Below are 26,074 nucleotides of genomic sequence, written 5' to 3' on the forward strand. Positions count from 1 at the left end.
CTGATTTTCTTAGATCGCTCGATAATGTTTTCAATCATTTAAAAAATGAAGTAGACACATACAATACATATGCAAGAAAATAGTTCGTTAAGAGCAGTACGCATGCGCAACGGCGAGTACTCGGAATTGGCCGGAACTGGTAAAGAAGAACGGTCAAAGAACGGGAAATTTCTACTGCTTTGAAACCTTTTGAACTTTGTGGTTTGCATCAAAAGTGGTTTTTTTTACGGATCCGGAAAAATGTTGCGCGCGAAAGCGCTGTATCCGCACAAAGAGGGCGGAAGCAAAAGTATGGTGCACAACTGGAGATTCTAAGGGAAGATGTTGCTACTTCGAAGGTGTAGTAGCCCTCCCAAACGATCGAAACCGAGCGGGAGTTGAACCGATTCGAACCGCCATCTTGGAATATAACCGTGCTTGATCATTGCTAGACCTTTTGTTCAAGGAGGGAACTGTCAGTGCACGTACACATACATACGTTCGAGTTATTGTATTTCGCGTGTTTTTTCTACTTTTAAACTCAAATACGACGAAACATAGACGAGAACCTCAATTGTGGTTTTCCTATTGTACCGTTTGCGACGTATTCGTCTAAGGCTTAGTGAATTGACTTTTATAAAAGAAGCACGTACCACAAGCACGTACCACAAGCACGTACGAGTTTCTCTAATCCGTTACAGCCCTTTTCGTTTCACAAGCATTACGAAAGAAATATGAGTTAACTTCCTTTTGTCAATATAGTTGTACGTATTATCAAATTTCGATGCATTGCCTGCCATTGTAATTATGTACTTGTACACCATATTTTATATAAATTGGCGTAAAGAGGGCTCTAAACAAGTGAAGCATCTGAAAATAGGGTGCGAAAGAGGTCGTTCGACCGTTACAAAAACTATCGAATAAGGTATACGAATACGAATAAACGAACATTTTTTGAAAATTAATAAATTTGCCGTTTGTGCACTGATTTTAAATGGGCTTACTATTAATCTGTATCTGTATTGTTCGTATAAAATATAAATCGTAATATATAAGTCGTAAAATATAAATTTACATAACGGTTTTTTCATATTCTCAGCCTCATAATTCTTTTACTTGTTGGCATCACTTGATCTTTTCCAATTGTATAACGTTTCTTACACTCAAATAAGCAATAGAGTACTAAAATAAACTGATCGTGTTTATCCTCAAGTTTTGTAATTATGCAAGTGTATTTTATACAAACCTTTTTTATGCAGAGTAAAAATAGAAGAAGCAACGAATACTACAGAGTATCCTGTATCTTAAACTCAAAATAGTATCGAATAATGCAGATAGCTTTGAAAATATGAGATTCTCAACATTGGAAGAACAGGAGTACGCGGTAGGCTTACCTAAGAAACCGCTACTTCATACTGGACAGACCATGATGACCACTACAGATACCATGGAGATGAAAGAGAATAATGTCTTCGAAGAAGGATCTGTAGTATCCAATCTTCCTTTACTGTTTGCCAATGGGCATCCAACATCGTTGGAAAAAATTACATTAGTATGAATAAGATATTTTACAATTTTTTGTATATTTCAGTAGTATTTGTTTTTGGTTAATTTCGGATAGATGTATGAGAAAATCCGATATCATGAGACTAATAAAACTATCCAATTTCAGACACAACTGGAACATTTTGTAACATTCATGGTTCAGTGTTCGCTAGGACACGATAATACAGATGCGATTACTGAGCCACGATGGTGGCCAAAAGAAGTGAAATTCACAAATCCTTTGGCAAGACCTAAAAGAATTAATGAAGTAACTTGATTTGCTATGTTAGAGCATAAATATGTAACAAACGATACATTGATAATACTCTAACCAAACATATTTATTGCATTTTAGAACTGGATGGCTAATTTGAAGAAATTGGTATTTAGATGCTACACGTATCACAGAAGCGAATATTTGTTACGTTTTTGTTCATATCTGGCTCGGTATCCACAGGAAGATCTAGAGTATGTTAACAACTGGGATTCTACTACGAGCCTTTATCACAAAAGTACTGGAAAATTATTAGTCACATTTCGTAATGAAAACATGGTCAGCAGATATAAAAGAGTTGCACTTCGATTTGTGTAGTTTCATTATATATCTGAAAATACTTTTTTCTTGTTCATAGAACTATGACAAGAGATATGAGAGTCCACGAAAGAAATTACTCTCGTGTAACGGAGTTGCTATTTGCAATTCCAATAAGTTAAAACAGCAGCAACAACAGCATTCCATTTTAATGGTGGAACCACCAGCAGAAGACATTTATTTGTGCGACAATTGCGATGCTGAGTTTATAGGCCTAGAAAAGATGAAGGTACTAAACACATTGCTCGCGACATATATAAGGTAAATAAAATTGAAATACTTAATTACAATATTTTATAGGAACACGAACGCATGTGCTGTGAACAGGAACAAACCACAAATAATTGGCGGTCCACAACACCGGATGTATTGAATGTGAAACCACCTGAGATAAAGCAAGACCACTTCTTGGAATACTTTCGATTACGCCCGCCAATAGCCAACACTGCGACGGTCACAGAGGTCCATGAGGACATGACCGTCAATAACAGTGTCGCTGAGCGAAGTTCACGTCGTGTCCGTGGTTCTATTAACTTTGCAAGATGTCCGAGTATCCCGTTTTCATCTCCTGCTGGAATGTTATTAGCAAAAAAATCGAAAGCTATGACACAAGGCACCCAGCAAGAAAGATTGGAGAGAATAGAGAGACATCTTGTTGCTCCTGTTTTAAACGGTTCATGTAAACCGAAATGGTTGGAAGCGGAGTTCAGTAACGACAGATGGATTGTAACGTATAAACCAAACAAAGAAAAAATTGTAGACGACTACGTGCACCAATATCAATTTGTAAATACTGTTAAGAGAAAGCCAAGTGAGTACTCAACCATTAAACGTTTTCTTTATATGATAACGTTACCGAAGCATTTGAGTCAAGAGCTTGGAATCTGGTAGCACTATTACAAAGGTTGTTTCTTTCTTTTAGTGTTAAGTATACATTCGCAATTGTTATACCTTGCTTGTCGACCTGTATATGTTCTTCTGACACAGCTGACACATGAACAGATAAACGATTTCAGACGAAATCCGTTGAAATATAAGTGTGTTGACCAAAAGCCGTCTATCGACGATAAAGAAGCGTCAGTGAGAACGGTAGAAAATGTTTCGCCGAACGTATCATCTAAACGCAAAGCCCCGAGTGATGAAAATGACACGAACTCGATGGAGAAAGACTATGATGAGATCCTTAGTAATGAGGCAAGTGTAGGAAATTTATCTCTTTCCAGAGTCACAGAATGCTGTGGCGAGAACGATATAACTGTAGATCAATCAATAAAAGAAACAACTTTCTGCACAAATACATCGAACAGGATTACAGTGATCGACCTCTGTTCATCAGACGACGAAGAAAATACAGTTCCATCTGCACTCTCAGATGAAAGTAGGAAACCATTGAAGTTCATCACTGATGCAGACGTAACAAAATCTTTGTTACAGAACCTCTCTTCGACGAAGTTTCATTTATCGACAAATCCGATAAATCAAACAAGCGGACGGTCGAATGGTAACATTTTTAATAACGATAGCGAAACTTGTACAAGCAAATACCGTAGTACAATGTTGAATGCGCGTATGAACATTTCCCCAATACTTAGACCGGCACCATAGTTCCTTCAAAACTCTGGTGCATAAATATTCTCTGTACGCGCGTTACATTTGTTACAATATTTATTGTTTCTATTTTACACGATAATTAAACATTAATAATACTTACGTAATACACGCAACTTCTATCATTTGCAGTGCATTGTAAAGTTTCATAAGATCCTTACTAACGTTTGTAAAACACTAAATCAATAAATTTTTCGGTATTTCCAGTTGGTATGTGTCTAATCCGACGTTATACAACAGAATATTGCGTGCACTTTTGATACTTTATGTAACGTTATGAGAAAAAAGAAGAAAAAAAAGAGAAAAACAAGAAAACAATAAAATTCAATTCCCAACCGTTTGCTTTTTGCGTAACCGTAATTGTTCCTGCAATTCGTTACACTCATAATATTTCGAATTTGTGTTTTATACTCTCGAGCGATATTTTTGTCTTTAATATTACGAAGTTAATTATCTCGCTTTAAGAACACATTTATATGTAGGAACAAGACAAATAAATCACATATTTTTATTCTTGTTTTTTCTTTTTTAGTTTCACAAACTTTTCCATTAAGGAAGCGAACAATTTCTCTTTCCAATTCATTTCTATTTTCTTCAAGACTAACGTTTTCGTGGAGATATTATGAAGCGGACCAAACGCGAGGGCGACGGCTGTGCATGCCAAGCAAATTACATTGTACGGCATGCTGAAATCGGGCGTGGGTAGACTGATAAGTAAAGATTCCGTTCTCAGTTGTACCAAGTATCCGACTCTCGAAGCATTGAAACTAAAATATTGTATCGTTAGTCAAAATCAATGAGGTCCTATTATACGTTTTCGATGAAAATACGCTTATTTCACCTAGATGTTATGGTACTTCCGTCGAGCGGTAGCGCAGTGTAATTTCTCGCTATGGGAAGCAATGCGGTAATTACGGCTGAGCCCATATAAAATCCATGGTTAGCATCCGGTGGATATTCCTGCCACTTAAGAAACGAATAATCCATTTCTATGGAAAACCTAGTCACCGATCGTGCTGGTAAACGTAAAACCATTTCAAGATAGTATGGACTTTTCCTTTCTTTGCCAGGCAGATAACGTTGAGCCACTGTAATTTACAATCACGAGATTAATTGCAATGAAACTCCTAAGCTAATATAATAGGGAATGTAGACATCTCCTGGATTTTTACTTACATGGGACTATCTGTTGTCCCTCGCAAGTTATTGTAACGGAATGAAAATATACCAGCAAGTACCATGGAATATTTTCTAACAGAACCACATCAAGTGGTTGCCAGTAATTGTTATAGAGCTTTGTTACCAGGCTGCCCCTTTCCTGCCCGTATCCTGCGAAAGAAACAAAATTTACAGGGTCTCTTATCCACCAACATTTGCAAGTTAGTATTTTACACGTACCGATAATATATCTATTCGCATATAAAATCGATGGATAGTTTAGACTAACTTTGGCGCCAGCGTTATGAGTAACTCCAATATTAAATATTCCTTTTGCGGAATGTGCTCTAATATCGTACACGGCTATTTCGTTCCGTTGACCACCTCGAAGACTAGTAATTTTAGCACTCGGCTGAGGTGTTAATCGGTAAATCTGATTTGTATTGTTATTAGAAACGTCTACGTATATATTGCTCAACGAGGCGAGAGGACACGCCCCTTTAATACCCATTCCAAAGAATTTTAGAATTGACCAGTCCTACGTTAAACATAATATTAATCTCAAGATTTGTGAAACTTCAATAAATGGTAATTACCTGAGACGTATCTACCATCGTATCATATACTAACGAAACGGACTGTCGTAATTCTAACGATGTTTTTGTACACACTGCGTTGGAACATATCACGCGGAAGTGAACTCCAATGGAATGGTAATTTGTATTATGAATGTATGCTGAATTCAACAATGCTGCTAAACCTTTCTATAAATGAGAAATATCATATTAAAACTTCCTTTTACAATTAAAGGGTAATCATTCTTTAGAAGTATACCTTAGAATCGCATGGCAGTAATTTTTTGAATGGTGTCAAATTTTCTGTGCAAACTATTTCTCTTGGCAGTGATGAATAGCGTAAATGACTAGAGTTTATACTATTACTCTCTACGATACCGCTAGGTCGGAATGTGAATTCCGGAGACATACTGTTCGAAGGATTAACAAAATTTAACGAGGCACAAAACAGTCCAGCCAGAGCATTTGTCAAACCTTTCCATTCGTTGTCGACACTGAGGACATAGAAAAGAGATTAGAGACTGTTCCATTTCGCAAAGAATTATCTACCAAGCAACAGCAGCAGCTTACTTGACAACATCTTTATTAAACCAAGTTGTGATTTCTGCACCTGGACCTGCATCATGGTAAGGATAACCCCATTTTTGGTAATTCCATAATCCTTTGGTTAAAGTGAGATGTAGTTCGTCTACACCATGACGACTTATAATTTCTCCAAGCCCTCTTGGAAATAAATGGGAATGTTGTACTGAAATGTGTACATATAAAAGATATAACTATATATAACATTTTTAATTAGCAACAATAGCTTTGTTGTGTCTTTTTGGCTTACATGTCTTTATTTCTTTCGGCGCCTCCCACACGGTAGTGAATTGAAAGTACGCGTAAACATGATTGCTCGATAATGGTTTCAACATTAACTCCTCGTCGAAGAAATCATTGTGCGGAGACACCGTCTCGATAATAAAAGAAATCGTAAAAAATAATAGCGGTACGTTTAAATGCGTCATGTTTCAAACAAATGGACACTTAACCAATTCGGTGCACCGCGTTGTTGACGTCTTAGTCGTAAAATGAATGCAACTCAACATTTGACATTAGAAAAAAAGAATGGCAATCGAACTCAACAATCACAAGCAAGTCATATTGCATTCATGTTTGTTCACATTCTACGATTACTTCCAGCTATTAATTTTTCTAATTCGCGAGAGGAATGTAAACACGGGCAAACGCGAAAGTGAGCATGGAACTAGATCTAGGGATTTTTTAGCGCATTCTTTGTGGCATAGCAATGCAACAGTTGTTGGGCCTGCGAGCAACAATAAGATCTTACCACTGATTTTGCATATTTTTTCAAAAATCGTAGAAGAGTCTGTTACCTGTTACTATTACAAATAGCGAGAGATTTGTGAACGAAAAACAATTGTATTACGTAATCTGAAATACTATGGTTTGAATGACGCGCGTCAATTCCCGAGTATCTGGTACACTCGCGGCCGACCGCCACCATCGTGGGGCACCGTTTTGTGTTCCGGAAGACAACTTTGGACACCGTTAGCCGCTGGTATAAGTCACGAGGTGATCGATAGTTGTCATAGGTTGTTATTCCGTGGTCGAAAAATGTCAGTGGCATTGGACAGTGTGATCTAGCTGCAGGAGAAACAAAAAAGTACAAATCACTGACCAGACATGGACTCGGAAGAGAGCGAAACACACGCAAAGCCCTTACCAACACGCAGCGAAAAGAGCACTGCTATCGACTACGATGAAGATAGAGTAAGGTTGGAGTTGCTAGGTTGTGTTTATAGTTTAGCATTCGGTCTATATTCGCTTTTACTTTCGAAGTCATCTTCTTCCGAATCACCGGCGACAATACTAGAAACGTTGACCACTTTGATCGTTTCAGCTGCACGAGATGACAGCGTCTTACTCCGAAATATCGTTCGATTCGCAGTCGTCACCGCCGATCTCGGAGCTGAGATCGTTGATTGATTCGCCGGACATAGACGGTACAAAATTCTTGGAGGACAGTTTAGAAAAGATGAACGCGGCCGGCTGCAGGCCGGATCAGCTGAACTTAAAGAACAGAGAGGAGACTAGTCCTGTCGAGGACGAGGAATTGGATCCTCCGAGTTATCATAAAGCCATCGGGTATTTGCAGCTCGAAGGGACCGTGATGCAGGACGGGGACATGGTGTTGTTCGTCGCGGAAGATTTAGAAAATAAAATTAAACTGTCGAGCCCGGTGACGAAAAAGGGGGAGACTCCTTCGTTTCCAGGCTCCCGTAGCTCGACTCCTTGTTTGTACAGGCAGGCACTGACGCCGCAGCTACCACTTCTCGATCATAATATTTTAAACGAGCTGGAAATGGAGGCCAGGAAAGTTGCGACATCGGTCGACGCGTTGACGGAAAATTTAGCCGCGATTCTACACAGTGTAAATGAATCGTCTCATTTTTCAAGTTATTGCTTTTCGCTAACGTAACAGATACGCGACGAAAGGTGCAGCGGTACGTTTAAAAGCTACCGTAGACTGATTTCCGGTAACTTTACCGGCTAATGACGATGGCGTATTTTGCGGCGTTAGCGGAAACTAACTGAACGTTTATTAGCGACAGAGACAAAATAAGATCGACGGATAAATAATTTTTCAGGCATCGGCGTTGACGGTCGGATGTTTGGAAACGTACAGAGACGCGGTATGCAAAACATGCGACGCGATAGATCACAACATTAAGTCGATGTACCAATTAATGGCGAAATGCGAGGAGTTATCGAAATCCATGGGACCAGTGTATAAATTAGCTGAACAAGTGCGAGTATCGAAAAACTCCGATTCCTCACTAAAATATCTTCTTCAGTAACTGCTTAGTGAAATTTCAATTTGGATGACCAAAAGTCCGGTTCATGGTCACATCTGTTTTTTCTTTTTTCAAGCATGGCAACTGAAGGGGACATTCAAGTGGAATAAACATTTGCCGTCGTTTTACTCTTTTTACTGACCTTCTACTTCCGTACGTTCTTTTTTTCCAGTAAGGAGATGAAGAGGATGCTGGAGCTATTCGAGAGTGCTATGAATCTGTGAATCTCACACTGCGAAACCATTTCTATTCCCCCCATTGTTTTCCGTTCTTTCTACGTGTAACGATAGCGGTTGTTTCTGGAATTGTACATGAATGAATTAAAAGTTAATAATATAAAAAGGGTGCGACAAGGTTTCTTGCCATTCTTCTTTTTTACTTAATTAACGGACTGGCCGAGGACAAAGCGCGGACGGAGCGGTCATGAGTGAAAGCAAGATCTCGCTGCGGCGCAGTGTTTCCTGCGGCGCTCGAACAAATAAGTCGAGTCAGACACGGAAAGAGCAGAGCTCGGGCGGTCGGTCGCGGTTCATTCTGCTGTTCTTTCTTCTTTTTTTTTTTATTTTTGTTTGCACGCAGAGACACCTATACGTATCTTTCACGGGGCGATCCTACAATGAACGGGGCTGGGCTCCTCTTCCCTTTCAGGCCGCGAGCGTAAAGTTTGCCGGGAAAACCCGCGGGCATTATGCTCCCTATCCATTCTGGAGCCGGGCACAATGTCATCGCGTAATTCGAGCGTATTTGCTCGGTTCGGTGGCCCGTTGTAAACCGGAGCGGTAAATAACATTATCAAAAAGCGACAGGCGTCGCGACGCGCGCCTCATTTAGCGCATTCGGCCGCGTGTAATTATTAAAGACAGGATGATTTTAATCCGACACACACGGTGGAAAAAGGGGGAGGGGAGCGGCAGGGGTGATAGCGGACAAACACCTCTTTAATTTATCCTCCTGTGCCCGACGCCCATTCAATGCGCGGGCGCGCGCGCGCGTGTAGAAACGCGTTGCGGCGAACAGCTTCACGGCACAACACGTCGCGACACGCCGCAACACGCCGCGACACGCCGCGCCGGTACACGGCCGCGTATTGCTCTTTAGAAGGGTGCTCGCTCTTCCGCGCGCTCTGAATTCCCGTTGTCGGATACTGATTCCCTTCCACCGCCGAAGGGGAGACCATCGTCGGAGGAAGGACACAGTCTTCGCATTATCCCGGAGCCGTTTAAATTACCATTTAAACGAGCTCCACGTACGCGTTATCGCAGCTCGCGCAACGGGCAAAGTCGCTGGAATCACCGGTTTAAACGAGTACTTCCAATTTTCCAAAGAACGAGGGCCGATTTGTCCCGCAATAAACGCGAGCACGGCGCAATTAACACCTCGGATAACTACGGTGCCTGTAGTCGCAAAAGATTGTGATCGATGGATCGCGGATCTTCACGCGAATTCCACGCGCGCGGATTATTTGAAAACAAGTCGCACCGTGACTGGAAATTGATTTCCTTTCGAGTCGCCGATAGCAGCGGTAGAATGCTCGACCCTGACGATCCATCGCTTTTAGCTCATTCTGCACGCTTCGCGGATGACGACGTTGTTCCAGTGAAGCGGACGGCACACAAATTGGGAAACGAAGCGTGACACGCGCCGCGCACGGCACACAACCGTGTAGGTGCTTTGCGCAAATATCGATGTCTCCTCGGGTCTCTACGTTTCTTTCAGCCGCTGGCCACCGGCCGGGAAGGGGCAACAAACGCTTGAAAGAAGACACCCCAACTCATTACCAAAGAAGCACGAACGGATGTTCATAGATACGTGCGCGAGACAGGGTTAAAGACAGGACAAAAGGAGAGAGAGACGTCGGTTTCCTGAGATTCGCCGTAACCAGCTCCCGGTGAAACGAAAGAAAGAAGATTCCGCGTGACGGCAAGTCTTTTAATTAGGCGGTCTGTGATCTACCGAGCATTTTTCGTTTCCCTTTACGCTCCCTGTTTCTTTTTCTCCTTTCGTCGTCGTCGTCGTCGTCGTCCTCCACCTCCTCCTCCCTCTTTTCTCTCTTCTTCTTTTTTTCTTCACTTTTTCCTCCCTTTTCTCGATTCCTGCAACCCCGTCACGCATGAGCACGAGTCGTCGCGGTTCGATCGCGCGTCACCGCGTCCCACGGTCACCGTTTCATCGCAGAAAGATTCGGTTTCCTCCACCGCGATTCCCATTTCGTTATCTTTCAACTTCCAACGCAGTAATTAATTTGAGTGCCTAACGACCAAGCGAACGGAAAGGTCCCGAAGCTGGCAGACGTTGTTCAACACCGATATGCAATGTAATCAGTTTCTCCGAGAACTTTTTAATCGTTACGTCGGCATAGAATCGCGTGTGATAAAAGACATTTCAGCTTCCCTGGTCTGTTAGGGCTCCCTGATTAAAACCGAATTACTACGGGGAAATGTCCCCCTATCTGTTCGTGGTGATGTCGTCGTCGTCGTCGTCGTCGTTGTCGAACTATGTAGTTATCTTTGCGCTCGTATCTACGAAACATGCTTACTACAACAGATAGCATTGCGCTTAGGTACATATACAAACGGTAGACACTAGATACTAGATACCACCGGGCGCTGCTGAACATCCATTACCTGTCGTCGAGAAAAATAACGACTCTTAGTTCGAAACGGCAGAATACTGGAGGAGGCAACGGTGTTCGGCGCAGAAGGGATGAAGATAGGAGACAAGAAAGATCGATGAGTTCGGATAAATAACAGCGCCGGACCGGTGGATAATGCAATTGCCATCTCGCAAGTCTGTTTACTTGCTAATCCATCTATGAGGCTGGCAGTTGGTAGACCGAAGATAACAAAGCAAACCGCAATTGGTTGATTAGAACTGGAACGAGGAAGAAAGCCGAAGACGTTCCAGTGGAGGATAGAAAATCTGCGGAAAAAAATAAACGTTCGTAATCATCGGTATTTGGATAAAGATCCGCGGTGTATTATACGTAATAATACCGTCGTTGTTTTGCAAATGGCTGCTCGTCGCACGAAATTGTTCGATCTGGCAGCGTTGTTGTTCTTCGCCCGTCTGTCCAACGCAACCATGATCGATCTACGTTCCGTCGTCGTGGTCGTCGGCATCGGGGATATTGTAAACATCGGCATCTATTGGAACGAATTGCTTCGATTTATTCCGGCGTGACCGGTCATCGACGGTCTCGCTGCTCGCGTTAATTATTACATCAGCGATGAGCATCGAACCGCAGGAGCACGAGCACGCGCACGCGTCCCTCGGAATCGAGTTTCGCGGGTGAAAAGCCACCGTCGTCTCGGATTCATGCGGCGAATTTTGTCCGCCAGAGATGATCTTCTTCGAGCAGATTCGTTTTCAATGATTTTTACGACGTCCCCTCGCCATTCGAATCCCACGTGCATTCGGTCCGAGGTCCGATGCCAGATGCCCCGATACGATCGAAATTTTCGATTCCATGCTCTTTTTCTCACACGCTCTCTCCATCTTTCGCTCCCCCTCACCCCTCTCTCTCTCTCTCTCTGTCTCTCTTTCTCACGCGAATCGAGACTGCGGCAACCTTCGTGGGGAATCGCCCTCTCGGCGAAAGACGAAGTTTAAGGAGCCTTCAAGAACCGGCCAATTAAATTGCGATTCGCAAATTAACTTTGGTAATTATGAGTAGGCTTCGAGAGCGCCGCGATGAGGAAGGGTTGAGGAGAGTTGGGATTACAAACGAGACGGCGCGGCGGGAACTTCGGCAACTTTTCAGTCGCTTTTTATACAACTTTTCTTGTTAAGATCGTGATTATGAATTTTCTGTTTGATTGCCCCCTTCCTCGAAGCCGCGCGACGCACTCGCTACCATAATCCTGACACCCGAGTAGTCACGTAACGCGCTCACAGTAAAGTTGCGTCTACCTCTGCTCTAAGTAGTCGATGATTGAGTTTCGAAAAGTAAATGCTCGTCGCATCAGCCCGTTAGCCCTCAATCTCAATCGCCGAGCTACGGTCTCCCGCGGCCGCATGAAAAGCTTTTAAACAAATGTTAAGCACAATGCCCGAGAAATAACAAAATTTTATTCGAATGCTAAATGAAGAGTCACCCCGAGCCATTGACCGAGCCTGGAAAACCACTGCAAAGATGCTGCGTGCAATTATTTTTGAAGGAAAGATTTCAGTCGCTTCGAAGGCTAGAGAAAATCACCGAGCTAGGGAATTCGGATTTAAATTAGAATTTTCAGATGGTAAGGTTCTCCCGGTCAGAAAAAAGCGACACGTGACGCGAGCCGACCGTAAAAACTCCCATCCGGTCCCACGGCGGCCCCGCACAGAGGTAAAAAAGTGTAAAAGTTAATTCTATGGCGGGATTCGTTTGCAAATACGAGAGCCGCGTTGGCGTGGACGCGTCGTCGCGCGTTGCTCGTCGCTCGTCGGGCGCACAAGCGTCGAGGCTCATCCGATGCAGAAATGCAACCTTGACGCCGACATCCGGTAACGCGATGCGACATCGCGGCTGACCGAAACGCGACGGTAATTGACGACGGTCTGCGGTGTCGGAATGGAAACAAAGGTGAAAGACACGCGTGTATTTGTAACCGTAGAGAGAGCGAGCGAGCGAGCGAGCGAGCGAGCGAGAGAGAGAGAGAGAGAGAGTGAGAGAGAAAGAGAGAGAGAGAGACGCGTGCATGCATGCATAGGTGCGCACATGCACGCGTACGCGTCCCCGAGATTGTGTGCGTGTGTGGGTGGAGGGGAGCGGTTGTCGGCCAGGTAAATAAAAGAAAAGCAAATCCCCCACCGCCTCGCCCTTTCCATCCCATTCTGTTGAGGGTTCCTCGGCTCTCTCGTCCTTCTTCCATCTTCATTTCACTCGCGGCGCAACAAACCGCGTCGTCTTCGCTCGTCCTTTCGCCACACGGATTTCCCACTCGACCATGCTGCGCTTCTCTCGCTTCTATCTTTTATCATCCATCTCGGGGCTTTGTTTCTCCTTCTTCCATTTTAGACCGTTCGATGTCAACTCCAGACACATTGCCATTTAGTCGACTCTAATAATTTTTACGTGGAATTAGCAGCGATACATTTGAGCAGGTAACTCTGCTGAAAAACAGAAAATACAACGTTAAACCCACAGAGCATTGAAAGCGAATGTATTTAGACTTCCAATCATTCTTAAGATATTGATTCAATTGTTACCCGTGAAGGGGATCTTATAACTCGAACAACTCGAAAATAAAAAATATGAAACCAATCATTTTGATCGTCTTGGTAGATTCAGCGTTAATTACTCGAATGTTCAGTGATTAACGAGGTTCCGGCAAGCCATTTGTTGTTCGAATTTTCGCATGTATGGCGTAATGAATAGAACGCAAATACATACCTTGGTGTTTTCTCATTCCCATATCGCGTTGTAATTATGATTCCATCACCATCCAGCGTGAACGTAATGACTACAAAGAGGAGGCGAGTTTACGTCTTACATTTAATCATGTAACAAGGTGCTCTGCGATCTGTATCTCGTCGAATTAATATCCTCCCGCGAACGAATTCGACATCCTGTTTCCTTGTAGGAACCGTCTCACGTGTTAACACGTTTCCAGATTCTTCTAGCAATTTTCCAATATATGGTATAAAAGGCTGACACCTAATCGAATAATAATTGATATTATATATAATTAACCGTTACTTCTCCACAAAACTATGAATGATCGTTATTACCTGGATTCGAAAGAGAAAACATTTCGCCGCAGCACGGCGTTCCGGCGGAGTCCGCAGAAGTTCCATGAATTTTACCGATCGACCGAGTCCATTCAATCGTTTAATTACCGTCTTAATCGACGGGCGCACCACCGACTGATTTTTTAGTTGCGGTCGGTCGCTGTAAAAATCGTAAGAACCGCTGAATCCGCGATTTTCTCTCCGTCTGACGGGCATACAAAATCACATTATATATTATATAATACATTATATTATATAATCACATTATATATTATATATTATAAAATAGCCGAAACCTTTGATCGTCGATTTTGCTTCGTCAAATGCGATTTTCCCGCTAGAGAAGAAAATCCCGCGAAGACGTCTGACGGTTAAAAAAAAATAACCTGTAAAAATCACGAATCTTGTGACTCCTGCTCGACGAAAACGAAAAACAAACGGGAATAAATCGTTCCAGGTTGTGTAACCCAATTCGCGATGCACCGTTACCAACGACGCTCCCCGTTACAATTTTCATTGTGGCTGACAGTGCGCATCTAGTTGCAATCCTCGAGCACATCCTCGTCGCAGAGAACAAGCAGGCTCGAGTGTTTCCGACGCGAAACATTCGCCTCGAAACAACCCATGGACGAGTTCCCTTTGTTATGGCAAATGGCGGGTCGTGAATCATCTTAAGCTGTCTGCGTCGTCGTGTAAAAATCATTCGACCCGCAAAGAATTGAAATAGAGAGATGAAATGCATACGTATCGCGCGCCGAGAGAAATAGAAAGACAGAGAATGTGGGAGCGAGTGATTGAGAGAGGAGGAGGAGAAGGAGGAGAGGAACGGAGACGGAGAGAAAGAGTGGCGATGCGTATCGTGTGCGCGGGTTGGACTTATCGCCAGTGGCGCATACCTGGCACTATCACGACGGTAGCGTTGCAAACGGTACTTTCGGATAATCAGCATTTGTGTAACTCTCTTTCGCTCTTTGTGTCATTCGCCTGTCCCCACGAGCCCACAAGCCGGCAAGCCCACGAGTCAGTCGAGCTATCTCGTTCCATTCCATTCCGTTTCGTTCAATCCCTGTCGCTTGCGTCTGTTCCTTCTGAATCCATTTCTCGCTGCTCTCCTCTCCTCGCCTCTTCTCTGACGGCTCGGCTCTCGACTCGCGCTATAGTCGCAAGGCAACGCGACTGTGGTCTCCGACGGTCGGTCGCTCATCCCTTCCACGCCGTCTCTGTTGCTCCCGTTGCAAATGCCGTTCTCGGTTTCCCGGCTGTCCTTGTCGTTCCTCGGCATCCCCACCTCGGTCTTGTTCGTCCGTCTCCGTCTCAACCCGCCTCGACCCCTCTCGCTCCGTCTCGTTCCGTCTCGTTTGGTCGCGCACTCGAGACACGCCTCCCACTCGTGGCGCGCGCCCGGCGTCACACTCAGTCGACGCCGAGCCGCCACGCGTGTTGGCCGCACTGTTCTTCGCGCGTTCGAACGCGTCTGGTCGTGTACGCGCATCGTATCTCGGAAACCTCGTGTGTCCAGTTAACCGTTGCCGTAGCCGCCGCCGGTTTCTTTCATTTTTCTCTCGCGTACACGCTTCTCGGACGCTCGAACACAAACGCCAGAGGTTCGTTCGGCTAACCTCGCGTTCGCTCCGAAGCGAGAAACCGAAGCGATGCTAGATCATCGGAACGACGACGATCGAGCCGCCCCGTGCCGCCGCGTGTGAGTGCTCGGTCTCGGTCTCGGTCTCGTTCTCGTTCATCCTCGTCTCTCCCTCGAACCCACGCGAACAAGTGGAAAAGAAGTGTCGAGTGCCGCGCGTTTATATACCGCACCACAGAAAACTGCTCTCTCCGTTTCGCTCGATCTTCGCACACCCGGCACTCTTTTTCTTCGGTTTCTTCTCCTTGATCCGACTTCGGCCGCGACCGCTCGCAGCTAACCCCGGTGCGTTCGGGCTCGTTCTTCACCTTCGTGATCTGCGTTCCGTCGGTTCGCACCGCGTAAACGTCATCCACGCGCCACGACATTCGACGACTCGACGCGTCCACCACCGGGACACCGCGACATGGATTTCGTGATACTCAAGGTAAGTGTGTGTCCACACGATTCGCTTTCTCTCTCTTCTCTGTCTCTCTAATCTTTCCGTCTCCGTCGATGATGCTCGACCTCTGGTGGACTCGTGGGTCACCGATCCGCGTTCGATCTCTGGTTCGCGCAGGTTCGCGATCTTGCCGTCGGTCGATACGATTCCCGCTGTATTGGCAACAGCTGCACGCCGCGGCTATCGATTCTCGTTCCCGTGCCGCGAGAGCTCGATGGCTCTGAAACGTCGACGCGACCAATGTTGATTTTACCGTGATTTATTTGTGTACCGGACTTGGAAATTCATTGATTTGTTTACACGGGAAACGTCGAGTACGCGCAGAAACAGCGGTTTCTTATGAATGTTGGAAGAAATGTTCGAGGTAATGTCGATTCACCGATCGTCTACCATTTTGGAAAAGCGACGCGCCGATTGAAACTTTTTCGGTAGGAGTGTACGCGTGTTTGAAGATTTTATCGCGCGGAAGTTTGAGCGATTCGAATTTCTCATGCATTGTTTTCGTCGACGATTCGCGGAACCCGTGCTCGAAACCGTGTAGAAATCCCCCGCCTCCCCCTAATGACGTCACGCGGCTACGTTGGTCCGGGTAAACAAATAAAACACTTCCGCGGAATTCGATGCATTTTAACCGGCCCGCGTACACATAACCTCCGCCCGGCTAATCAGTAATATTAACCTATTAAATCCAGCCCCGGCTGTTGGGTTAATCATAAAACCCTTTTATTTCTTCTATTTCCTTTTTTATGGGGCCATAAAAAAGATTTTAAACGCAAGTTTGAAGTGGATATTGGGTTACCGACGCGAGGGCCCGAAATGTCTCTTTTTCTTTTTTTATCGACCTGTCGTTATTGAAGCGGTGAAAATACGAATTTACGATCCGCTCGAGTTTTGTGTTCCACATAATTTCGTCAAATTGTTCGAATAATTCGCGAAGAGATTTTCTATCAGTTTTATAAGAATGTGGTATCGATTTATTTATTTATTCGAGCGGGTAGAATAAATGCGACGGTGCGATGAAATTCGAAAGAGTCGAAAATTGACGACGCCTAACAAAGTTGAATGTTATTTAATATTTTTATTTGTCAACAAATTAAGCTTGCGAGTGAGAGAGAGAGACTTTATTAGGATACATACGGATCCTCCTTGAATCTCGTATTCGTTGTTGAAGTATCTCATTTGAATGTACAAGATTTTTGCGTGAAGGACGAGAACAGGTGTTGAAATTTACCGAACCAAGCAGCGGTGAACATTCGGCGACGCTGTTAATCATTTTGTTGAGAAATAGCGTGTCGCCTATTAGTCTTCTGTTCTCCAAAGCAGATATACATATATATTTATTTATTTATTTATAAAAGAGAAAACCTATTAGAGTACATAATATAAAGTATTAGCGCAGTGATTAGATTTCTCATTTGATTTCGACATCTAACAGAAAAATACACCAAAAAAAGATTAATTATAGTGCAGTAGTCATTCGCTAGGGTAGTAATTATTTTTACACGGTCTTAATAACAAAAAAAGACTGATATGTTAAAGCTTTGAAGGAGGATAAAAGTTTACGCAAATTGATTTCTCTTCTAAAAGATTCCTGCATCCTCGTTGATAAGGATTTATTGTAACTGAAAATGACCGCAGGAGGTTTTCTATATATAACATAATAATTTTCTATATATATTGACATAATTAGGAAGTACATTGGAAGCTCAATTATCCGGTCCTCCGATATCAGAATTCTCTATTGTCCAAATACGTTTCATATATAATGAGCTCGCTCCTTGGACAATCAATATACAGGGTGTCCCAGGTTTTAATGTTCAAACTTTGTCAGTATATTCTATGGCACAAAGTAAGAAAAAAATGTTATGTTTCTCAAGCCAATGCTCGCAGTAACAGCAAGTTGATTACTATACCTATTCTGAATTTTTGTTATAACTTCTTAACAAAGCTCTGTATGACATATGTTTACATAACAATTTTTTCTTACTTCGTGCCACAGAATACACTGACAAAGTTTGAACATTAAAACCTTGACATATACCCTGTATAATACGATTTACAGTACAACTCGATCAAAATCAAAACTGCCACTCTGTAAGTAAGTAACCGCTCCATTGTACGAACATTTATATGACTCCACTTATCACGGATAATCGAGATCCCGCTGCGTTTGGTACAGTTCGAAGTTCCAACAGCTCGAAATAGTTCGAATTCCTGGGAGTGTTGTTGTGGATCGTGTTCTAACTAGTTCGAACTCCGGAAGGGTTGCTGCTAGTCTCTCGAAGCAAGAAACTGGTGATTTTTGACCCGGCGAGTATATCGCGAGCCTCGCGGTTTCGTCGGCAACGGGGAACAAGACCGTCGGGCGGTGGACGAAAAAGGAAAGCGAGTTTGAACGTCTATTTCTCCGAAGTTCTGGCAAGCTGACTCGGTTGGTCACGGGTCACGGGCATCGGGAATCGAGCAACACGAGAGAGGTACGCGGAACGGAACGAAACGGAACGAAACGGAACGGAACGGAACGGAACGGAACGGAACGGAACTGAACTAGGGATGAAGGCTGGCGGCAGGAGGACGGAGGACAGAGGTTGGAAGAACACTGAAATCGGAGATACTTGCTCGGGGGTGGCGTCAGAGTAAAGCATTCGCATCGGAATAAAGGGTTAACTCTCGCGTAGGTCCTATTTATTTCCCCTTTTTTGTCGAGGGTTCTCCGGACCGTGTTCAAATAATTGCCGGTGGAACGGCGACCCAGTTATCGTCTTAATTATCGTGCAATCAAGCTTCCCACCGAGGTCGCTTTATTGTCGTTAAGTTACCTGTTCGAATCTCCTCTTCTTTTTCTCCTCCTTTCTTTTTTTTCTTGCCTCGGCAATAATAATGACGGTATTCGTATTCACGGACGGATTCCCGTGGCGCGGTAAACGCGCGCATTAAAGACGCGACGTTCATTTTCGGGGCGGATATCGCGTTAATGATTATCCGTCTGAGTCTGAAGTATCCGTTCTCCCCGATTACAGTTTCCCGTAATTAATTTTTGTTTAATGCTGCCCGGAACCATGGCGCGCCGCGCGTCGCGTTCGACGGTTCAACGTCCCGCGAACCGCGCCGATGAAACGCGTTCCGTGATACGGCAAATTTCGAACAAGCGACGGCAGCGGCTCTGGTCGTTGCGGCAAATTCGAGGGAAAAATGACGAAATTTCTTGTAAACTATCCCCTGCACGGGACGCTGAAGGCCGAAGAGGGCCGACGAAGTTAATCTCGAAAAAGGATCGCGCGTGGCTTTCGTTGCGTTGCAGTACTCGTTTGTGAATCATCGCTAGAATATGCCCCCGTGCATGCATTCTCCGACGGAATTTTTCGTCACTTCTTCTTTCTCTTTTTTCTCTCGACGTCCGTTGTTTCGAGTACGTCGGCTCGAACGATCGTTCCCTCCCCGATAACGAACAACGATACCACCCCTGTTCACCGGAATACGGAAGGAGTAATTTCGACGTTCCCCGCGTGGCGCAAGAAAATTCTATGCCTCCACCAGCTTCGTTGTAAAACTTGGGATCGGCCGTGTCGTCGAAAAACGCTGTCAGCGCTGAGAGCAGCTGAACAACGTATTCCAAGAACGAAACAACGGGTTGAGATAAAGTAGATAGGATTCTCTCATATTTAAAAAGCCGTTCTCTTCTTTTCTTCTTTCTTTTTTTCCTTTTTTTTACGGAGCACGCACACCTTTTTTCCGCTCGAAACACGGTCTCGCGTGGATGCTTGACAAAGCCCCGGATACGCAAACACCGTTATCATTGTACCAGCGTTGCCGTTAAAGCCCCGCAAATGTTGATGCTGTGCAAATACAGATTATTACGAACTAATTTACAGAAACTGCAGCTAAACAGAGATGTTTGCCCCGATACGAGTTCCCGTCAGGCTTCAAAAACCTCGTCAAACTTTACGCAACTTTTTACTGCGCCGAGATCCACGCGAAATTGTGCACGCTGTCGTATCTTTTTTTTTATCATCTGCCGGCTGGGTGCCTCTTTCGCGGCCGCGATAAACTCAAATAGAACGATCTCGAACCGGTCCGTATCCCGATTCGCTGTATCTAGAAATCGCGAATTTGCTATCCGAAGCGATCACGGGGCGGTTCTTTGCATCGTTTCTGCAAAGACGGTCGCTTCTGTCGCCGCAAATGGCCGGGAATCCGCGGGTCGGACAGGGTCGAAGGGCCGGCAAATTGGCCTGTATTCCAGAAACATTGGTGCGTGTGAACGTTGACGGAGCGGACACGTTAGGTTTCGGGGCATTGAACGCGTCACCGGCCTGCCGCTGGTCTACCGATGATTTTATTCACGCGCAAGTTTGGTCGTTAGAGCGATCGTTAGCCGAGTTCTCGCGGCGCTGTTTCGGCGAAATTCAACGGCTCTTAACGTTTCGCCGAACAATCGTTGTTCGCCTGATAAAATACTCGGCTTCGAATAACGACTGAGTGGGGGGAGAGTGAGGAACCCCGGGGTCGCGGGGTCGGGGTGGTTTAATTTTAAATAAAATCTTCGCGTGATCGTCTTAAAGTAGAGCACAGTCTATGTATAGCAATCGTTGTACGCCCGGCAGAAGCTCGTGGATTCGAGGGAAGAAGACAGGGAACGGGGGTGGACAACTAGGGGGAAGGAACTGAGGGCGGTTAGCTGCGCGAAAATGTATCGTAATTGTATTATTAACCAAATGTGTCCTATTTATATCATTAATGAAGTATGTCGTAATTGCACTATTTAAAAAGTGTGTTGTAATTGCACTGTTTAAAAAGTGTATCGTAATTGCACTATTTAAAAAGTGTATCGTAATTGCACTATTTAAAAAAGGATATTGTAATTGCACTATGTAAAAAGTGTATTGTAATTTTACTATTTGAAAAGTGTATCATAATTGCACTATTTAAAAAGTGTACCGTAATTGCACTATTTAAAAAGTATGTATATCGTAATTGCACTATTTAAAAAGTGTATCATAATTGCACTATTTAAAAAGTGTACCGTAATTGCACTATTTAAAAAGTATGTATATCGTAATTGCACTATTTAAAAAGTGTATCATAATTGCACTATTTAAAAAGTGTATCGTAATTGCACTATTAAAAAAGTGTATTGTAATTTCACTATTTGAAAAGTGTATCGTAATTGCACTATTTAAAAAGTGTACCGTAATTGCACTATTTAAAAAGTATGTATATCGTAATTGTACTATTTAAAAAGTGTATCGTAATTGCACTATTAAAAAAGTGTACGTAATTGCACTATTAAAAAAGTGTTATAATTATCGACATTTCGACTGTCGAGTCACCCAAATCTGTATGACAGAATTAAGTGTAAAATATAATTTTTCTAAATTCATTTTTACGCTAATCCATTATAATTTCTTAATTCGATTAAGACTCGCAAAAGACAAGAATATTGAAAAGGTAATTAACGTCATCTAACTTAGCAATTTGGCTTCACTGGAATAAGATGTACTTTAACTTCATGAAATTTTCGAGATTATTGGCGTGGCCGTCAAAGTGTTAGTATCGCATCCGAGCGTGTCCGCAGCGGGACACTGCGACGTTCACCGTCCCTTATCGTTCGAACGCAGCAAGTTCATAGGTAGACAAACACACCGGGTGATAACAAAGTTTCCCCGAAGTACCCGCGGGGTTCAACGTTCGTTTACTCCCTATCTCTCTCTCTCTCTCTCTCTCTCTCTCTCTCTCTCTCTCTCTCTCTTTCTCTCTCTCTCTCTTTCTCTTTCTCTCTTTCTCTTTCTCTCTCTTTCTCTTTCTCTCTCTCTCTCTCTCTCTCTCTCTCTCTCTTTCTCTCTCTCTCTCTTTCTCTCTTTCTCTCTGTTTCGTTCTCTTCCTCCGGATCTCTAGTTCTCCGCGAAAGGTGCGTGCCCGTGAACCTTCGTGCCCCGTTGCGTTTAATTTTAGCGCTCGCGATCTAGCGAGAAACCTCGTCAAGTCGATTCTCCCTCTCCCTCTATCTCTCTCTGTCTCTTTTTCCTGCTCTCCCGTCTTAGATCGGAGTCCCGAGGAACGGGCCCCGATAAAGTGCTTTCAATAAAATGCCTCCACCGCTCGATTTCTTCCGAGGATCCGTAGAAATTGAAAGCGACGAAATCTTGGTCGTCGGTACAGACGGTCGCAAAAGTTTTTCCCGGCCGGCAGGCTGCTGGCAGTTTCGTCAACCCCCAGATCGAAATTCCTAGGAACAAAGCGTACGAATTACCGTTGCACGCTTTCAGCCATGCTCCCGTCGACTGAGAAATCGAGATCTTCCACATTTTAAATCCGACTAACACTCTTATTCCTTGTCACGTCTCACAAAGGATACGACGATTCTGACGCAAAGAAAGTGAACTAATCGTTCTTGGACCACTTTGTACCCCACCACCGTCTCCGATGCTCTTCGTCTTTCGTTGACCAGACCCTCTGTTTCTTGTATAAACCGTTTACTGGCTGAAGGTTCGCGGATCGAAACGTTTCACCGGAAAAATTGATCGTCGCAGAGGCAAACGGACGCCGGCTAATAATTTCGCGCAACGCCGCGCCAACGCCGACGTCACGGTTCCTTCCTGGTCGGTTATCGCAGGTGAAATCGAGTGGCGAGCACTCGACGCGGCCGTAGTTCGGACTCGACTGTGGCCGAGTCACATTTTTCGTTTATCACGGTACATTGATTCGTCGAGATCGACGGGATCGTCGAGCGCGGCCAGCCCGGGAACCGTTCTCTCCGGTCCGCCGCGAAAAAGTGGACACGCTCTCGAGACCTCGCAGTCCTTTTTCGATCGGACGTTTATTGCTGTTAACGCGTTTGCCAGCAGAACGATCAACCGATCACCGGAACCACCCCGCCTCGCCCCGAACATTTTACCCGTCGTTCACTTTTTTTTTTCGCGCAACTGCCGCGGGTCCTGCAATTTCCGTCGCCGCGCCGCGCTCGATCCCTTCGAAAAATCGGATAAAAATCATTGTGACTCGAATGCTTGCTTGTCGACAGGCAACGAAATCAAACATCTTCGTAAGTGCGCTCGCCATTTCTGTCACGTAATGATTAGATTTCTCTGCGGATTTTATGCATTTGCGGCAAAAATTGGCGGGTGAAACGGAGATCGAAAGAAATTAAAAATGTTGATGCACTAAGTTCAACTTGACAACGTTATTAACCCCTTAACGCGCAGAAACGTATTAACACGGGCGTGCAAAACCGGCCAAAATGTGCAGACCCGTATATATACGGTCGGCGTCGCAACTTATGTTATGTTACCTATATTAATTGAAAAACAGTACGATGGGTACAAAATTCGATCTGCAATGCGATTCAATATTCACTATAATTATTTATCCACTATTTTTATTGAATTTTTAGTAATTTTTGCATTTCTTTTACATATTTATTGAAATTAAGGTCCAAATATGTATTTTCTTAGATAAAAAAAATTGATTTTTTTTGGTCGGTTTTTTTTTTAAATTGTGCATTAAGTGGTTAAAGAAGAAAAGAGAATTATAATTGACTCATCTGTTTTTGCGATTGATGCAGAATTTGTTTATTTCCTTTGTTTCTTGTAAAGAAACGAAATCTTATAAGAATTATAATACTTCGAAATCACGTTTTTCGTTTTTAAGCAATTAGGTGCACGCGGCTCATTTTAACCTTCACCCTTCAACCCTCGCAAGACGGTGGCTGTGTTGTAGAGTTTGCATTGTAGGGGTTGCGGGATGATTTATTAGGTTGTGTAATAAATAAGTCCGTTGGCGTTTTCGTGTAAGAAAGCATAGTACCGTGCAGCCGTCGTCGCGAATGGGCTTACTATACAACTTCAGCATAATCTACCCTGTCTCAAAGTAGACACTTCCAGCTTTCGTTTGAGCTAAGTTGCATAGAAATAGCTCTGCGCGAACATATCTTAAAATCCATCTGAACTTTTCCTTTAAAAAACTTGTAAACCCTATGAAGTTAGAGGTCGATACCTTTTAATCTTTCAAAATGATCTCGTCGTTCTATCGCAATCTAATCTACCCTGTTTCAAAGTAGACACTTCCAGCTTTCGTTTGAGCTAAGTTGCATAGAAACAGCTCTACGCGAACGTATCTTAAAATCATCTATCTGAACTTTTCCTCTCAAATCTTGCAAACCCTACAAAGTTAGAGGTCGATTCCTCTTAATCTTCCAAAATGATCTCGTCGTTCTATCGCAATCTAATCTACCCTGTCTCAAAGCAGACACTTCCAGCTTTCATTTAATCTAAGCTACACGGAAACAGCCCGTTCTCGTGGGACGAGAACATATCACAAAGTTCATCTGAACCATCGCTTCGAATTCGAGTAATTCTCTTTGTCTTTTTCCCAAGTGTCGGAGGTCCGCGAACGGACTTATTGCACAACGATTATGCGATTATTACACGGATTTGTGTTAGACTTAGGCGACGAACGTGAGTGGCAGGTTGATCGATGGGAAACAGAGTGGCGACGCAGTGGCGACGAGTGGTTTTCGCTCGGCTTAGGTAGCCGCGAAAAGGAGCGTTTAAGCGGGTAAACGCGACTTCCTGGAATAACGGTGCGTCGTTTGCCATCTCTGAACGCCTCGGAACGCCTCGGAGCGCCTCGGGGTGTCGCTAAAATGTTGCGCCGCGTTTTTCGAGCGTACTCGAGCCCCCGTGGATGCTGCCGGAATAGACTCTCGAGCGACAAAAGTAAAAAGCATCCCACCGTGAGATCCGCGTCCCCGGGCCCCGACCATTACGCGATGGGAAATTACGATGGTAATCTTCGGGGCGATACCGGGGAACCTTGACAACGATTCCGTGGCCACTGTTCGCCACCCTTTCACGCGCTCTCGTCCAGGGTCCCGTTTCCATTCCCATTTACATTCCCGCGTACTCGCGTATACCCGGCGCGGGTACGCGCGACCCGCGCCGCGACGCGACGCGACGCAACGCGCGCGTTCCCCTGGAAAATTTTCGACCCGTTCACCGAATCCTATTCGCGACGCGTTCGCCAACAAACACGTCCGCCACTCGACAAAACCAGGGTTACGCCGAACCTGCCGCGCATATTTTATGCAGGGGCTAGTTTTCCATCGATCGCATTCGTTGTCCTTTAATCCTAGAACTACGGAGCCTCTTGCTGTCACATGGAAACTTAACACGTTCCGTGCCGAGCTTTTTTTACTCGAATCTTCACACTTTGATATTTTACTAAAACTTGATGTATTACGTGCAATTATTAATTCTCGTACACATAACAACGTAACAAAAACTTATCAACGCCCATTCTTGCGGTGGAAATTGATTCTTCGGTTCTAAATTTCTTGTAAACAATTTGTTCAGTTCACTAAGTAAACATGCAAGAGTGTACCATCGATGGTACACGTGGCACGGAACGTGTTAATGGTTACGTTCCTCGACACTCCTTTTTACTCTTTTTAGCAGCGATCAGTCGAAACCTGATTTATAGATTCGCGAAACTTGTATTCGAAACTTTGTGAGGTCTTATATGTTTTCTTTTTCTTTTCTTTTTTTTTCTAAGGGGTATCTGTTTTGTCAGGAACTAAACGTTTGAAGAATTCTTTTCTGAGAATCAAATTATTTATTGGACATAATTAGATGAATATTAAGTTAGAATTTAAGAGTTTTAGTTAGTGTAATAGTCTTAATAGTTTTAACACTAAACCTACCACGGTAAAAATGATCGATTTTTTATTTTACGATGCTACAAACTTTGGTGACTTGTTCGTGAAAAATGATTGAATAAATTATATTACTGAAACAAGTCTCGTAATTAAAACTTTACAAAAAAGTAGAGGTTCTAAAGTAGAGGTGAACAATGTTTTTCTGAAAAATATCACTGTTACGTAATTAAAAAAATCCGGAAAGTTCACGCTTCATGACTTGTTCGATACTTCGAACGCGCGCTGTCAAAGCCTCGTGCTGCGGACTCTCT

The 26,074-nt window shown here is 43.9% G+C and overlaps 4 protein-coding genes and 1 long non-coding RNA gene across 10 annotated transcripts in view; 3 read left to right on the forward strand and 2 right to left on the reverse strand.

The window, feature by feature from the left end:
- The first annotated feature begins 121 nt into the window (after positions 1–121).
- Positions 122–4,235, forward strand: ova (ovaries absent). Of its 3 annotated transcripts, XM_033486317.2 has the most exons (8): positions 122–904; positions 1,239–1,531; positions 1,652–1,792; positions 1,880–2,077; positions 2,157–2,345; positions 2,417–2,927; positions 3,039–3,310; positions 3,424–3,646. In XM_033486317.2, exons 2-8 carry the CDS (start codon positions 1,328–1,330, stop codon positions 3,490–3,492), a joined length of 1,584 nt encoding a protein of 527 aa, XP_033342208.2. In that variant the 5' UTR covers positions 122–904; positions 1,239–1,327; the 3' UTR covers positions 3,493–3,646. The 3 variants fall into 3 exon arrangements, with proteins under 3 accessions (XP_033342208.2, XP_033342206.2, XP_033342207.2); XM_033486315.2 differs by having other exon boundaries at positions 3,039–4,235; XM_033486316.2 differs by having other exon boundaries at positions 122–338; positions 3,039–4,235.
- PIG-T (phosphatidylinositol glycan anchor biosynthesis class T) lies at positions 4,219–6,684 on the reverse strand. Of its 2 annotated transcripts, none has more exons than XM_033486320.2 (8): positions 6,290–6,684; positions 6,028–6,205; positions 5,717–5,951; positions 5,494–5,646; positions 5,123–5,420; positions 4,901–5,053; positions 4,566–4,812; positions 4,219–4,491 (listed from the first exon to the last, which is right to left on the reverse strand). In XM_033486320.2, exons 1-8 carry the CDS (start codon positions 6,465–6,467, stop codon positions 4,233–4,235), a joined length of 1,701 nt encoding a protein of 566 aa, XP_033342211.2. In that variant the 5' UTR covers positions 6,468–6,684; the 3' UTR covers positions 4,219–4,232. The 2 variants fall into 2 exon arrangements, with proteins under 2 accessions (XP_033342211.2, XP_033342210.2); XM_033486319.2 differs by having other exon boundaries at positions 5,479–5,646; positions 6,290–6,683.
- A 282-nt stretch (positions 6,685–6,966) lies between these two features.
- On the forward strand, positions 6,967–8,675 carry BORCS6 (BLOC-1 related complex subunit 6). 2 transcript variants are annotated; one of them, XM_033486322.2, is made up of 4 exons: positions 6,967–7,238; positions 7,364–7,894; positions 8,112–8,272; positions 8,491–8,675. In XM_033486322.2, the coding sequence occupies exons 2-4, from the start codon at positions 7,373–7,375 to the stop codon at positions 8,540–8,542; spliced, it is 735 nt and encodes a 244-aa protein (XP_033342213.1). In that variant the 5' UTR covers positions 6,967–7,238; positions 7,364–7,372; the 3' UTR covers positions 8,543–8,675. The 2 variants fall into 2 exon arrangements, with proteins under 2 accessions (XP_033342213.1, XP_033342212.1); XM_033486321.2 differs by having other exon boundaries at positions 6,968–7,233.
- LOC117229546 (uncharacterized) lies at positions 7,907–14,760 on the reverse strand. Of its 2 annotated transcripts, none has more exons than XR_013032976.1 (5): positions 14,324–14,760; positions 14,028–14,232; positions 13,690–13,953; positions 11,312–13,406; positions 7,907–11,237 (listed from the first exon to the last, which is right to left on the reverse strand). It is a non-coding gene; the product is annotated as an uncharacterized LOC117229546 (long non-coding RNA). The 2 variants fall into 2 exon arrangements; XR_004492576.2 differs by having other exon boundaries at positions 11,312–13,409; positions 14,324–14,759.
- Positions 14,761–15,424: 664 nt separating this feature from the next.
- Slip1 (SLo interacting protein 1) overlaps positions 15,425–26,074 on the forward strand; it is a 181,235-nt gene continuing 170,585 nt past the window's right edge. Inside the window, exon 1 of the mRNA XM_076520177.1 lies at positions 15,425–16,096. Coding sequence (XP_076376292.1) covers positions 16,076–16,096 — 21 coding nt within the window. The 5' untranslated portion in view covers positions 15,425–16,075. The remainder of the gene's footprint in view (positions 16,097–26,074) is intronic.

This window comes from Megalopta genalis, chromosome 3, assembly GCF_051020955.1.
Source record: "Megalopta genalis isolate 19385.01 chromosome 3, iyMegGena1_principal, whole genome shotgun sequence".
NCBI lineage: Eukaryota > Metazoa > Arthropoda > Insecta > Hymenoptera > Halictidae > Megalopta > Megalopta genalis.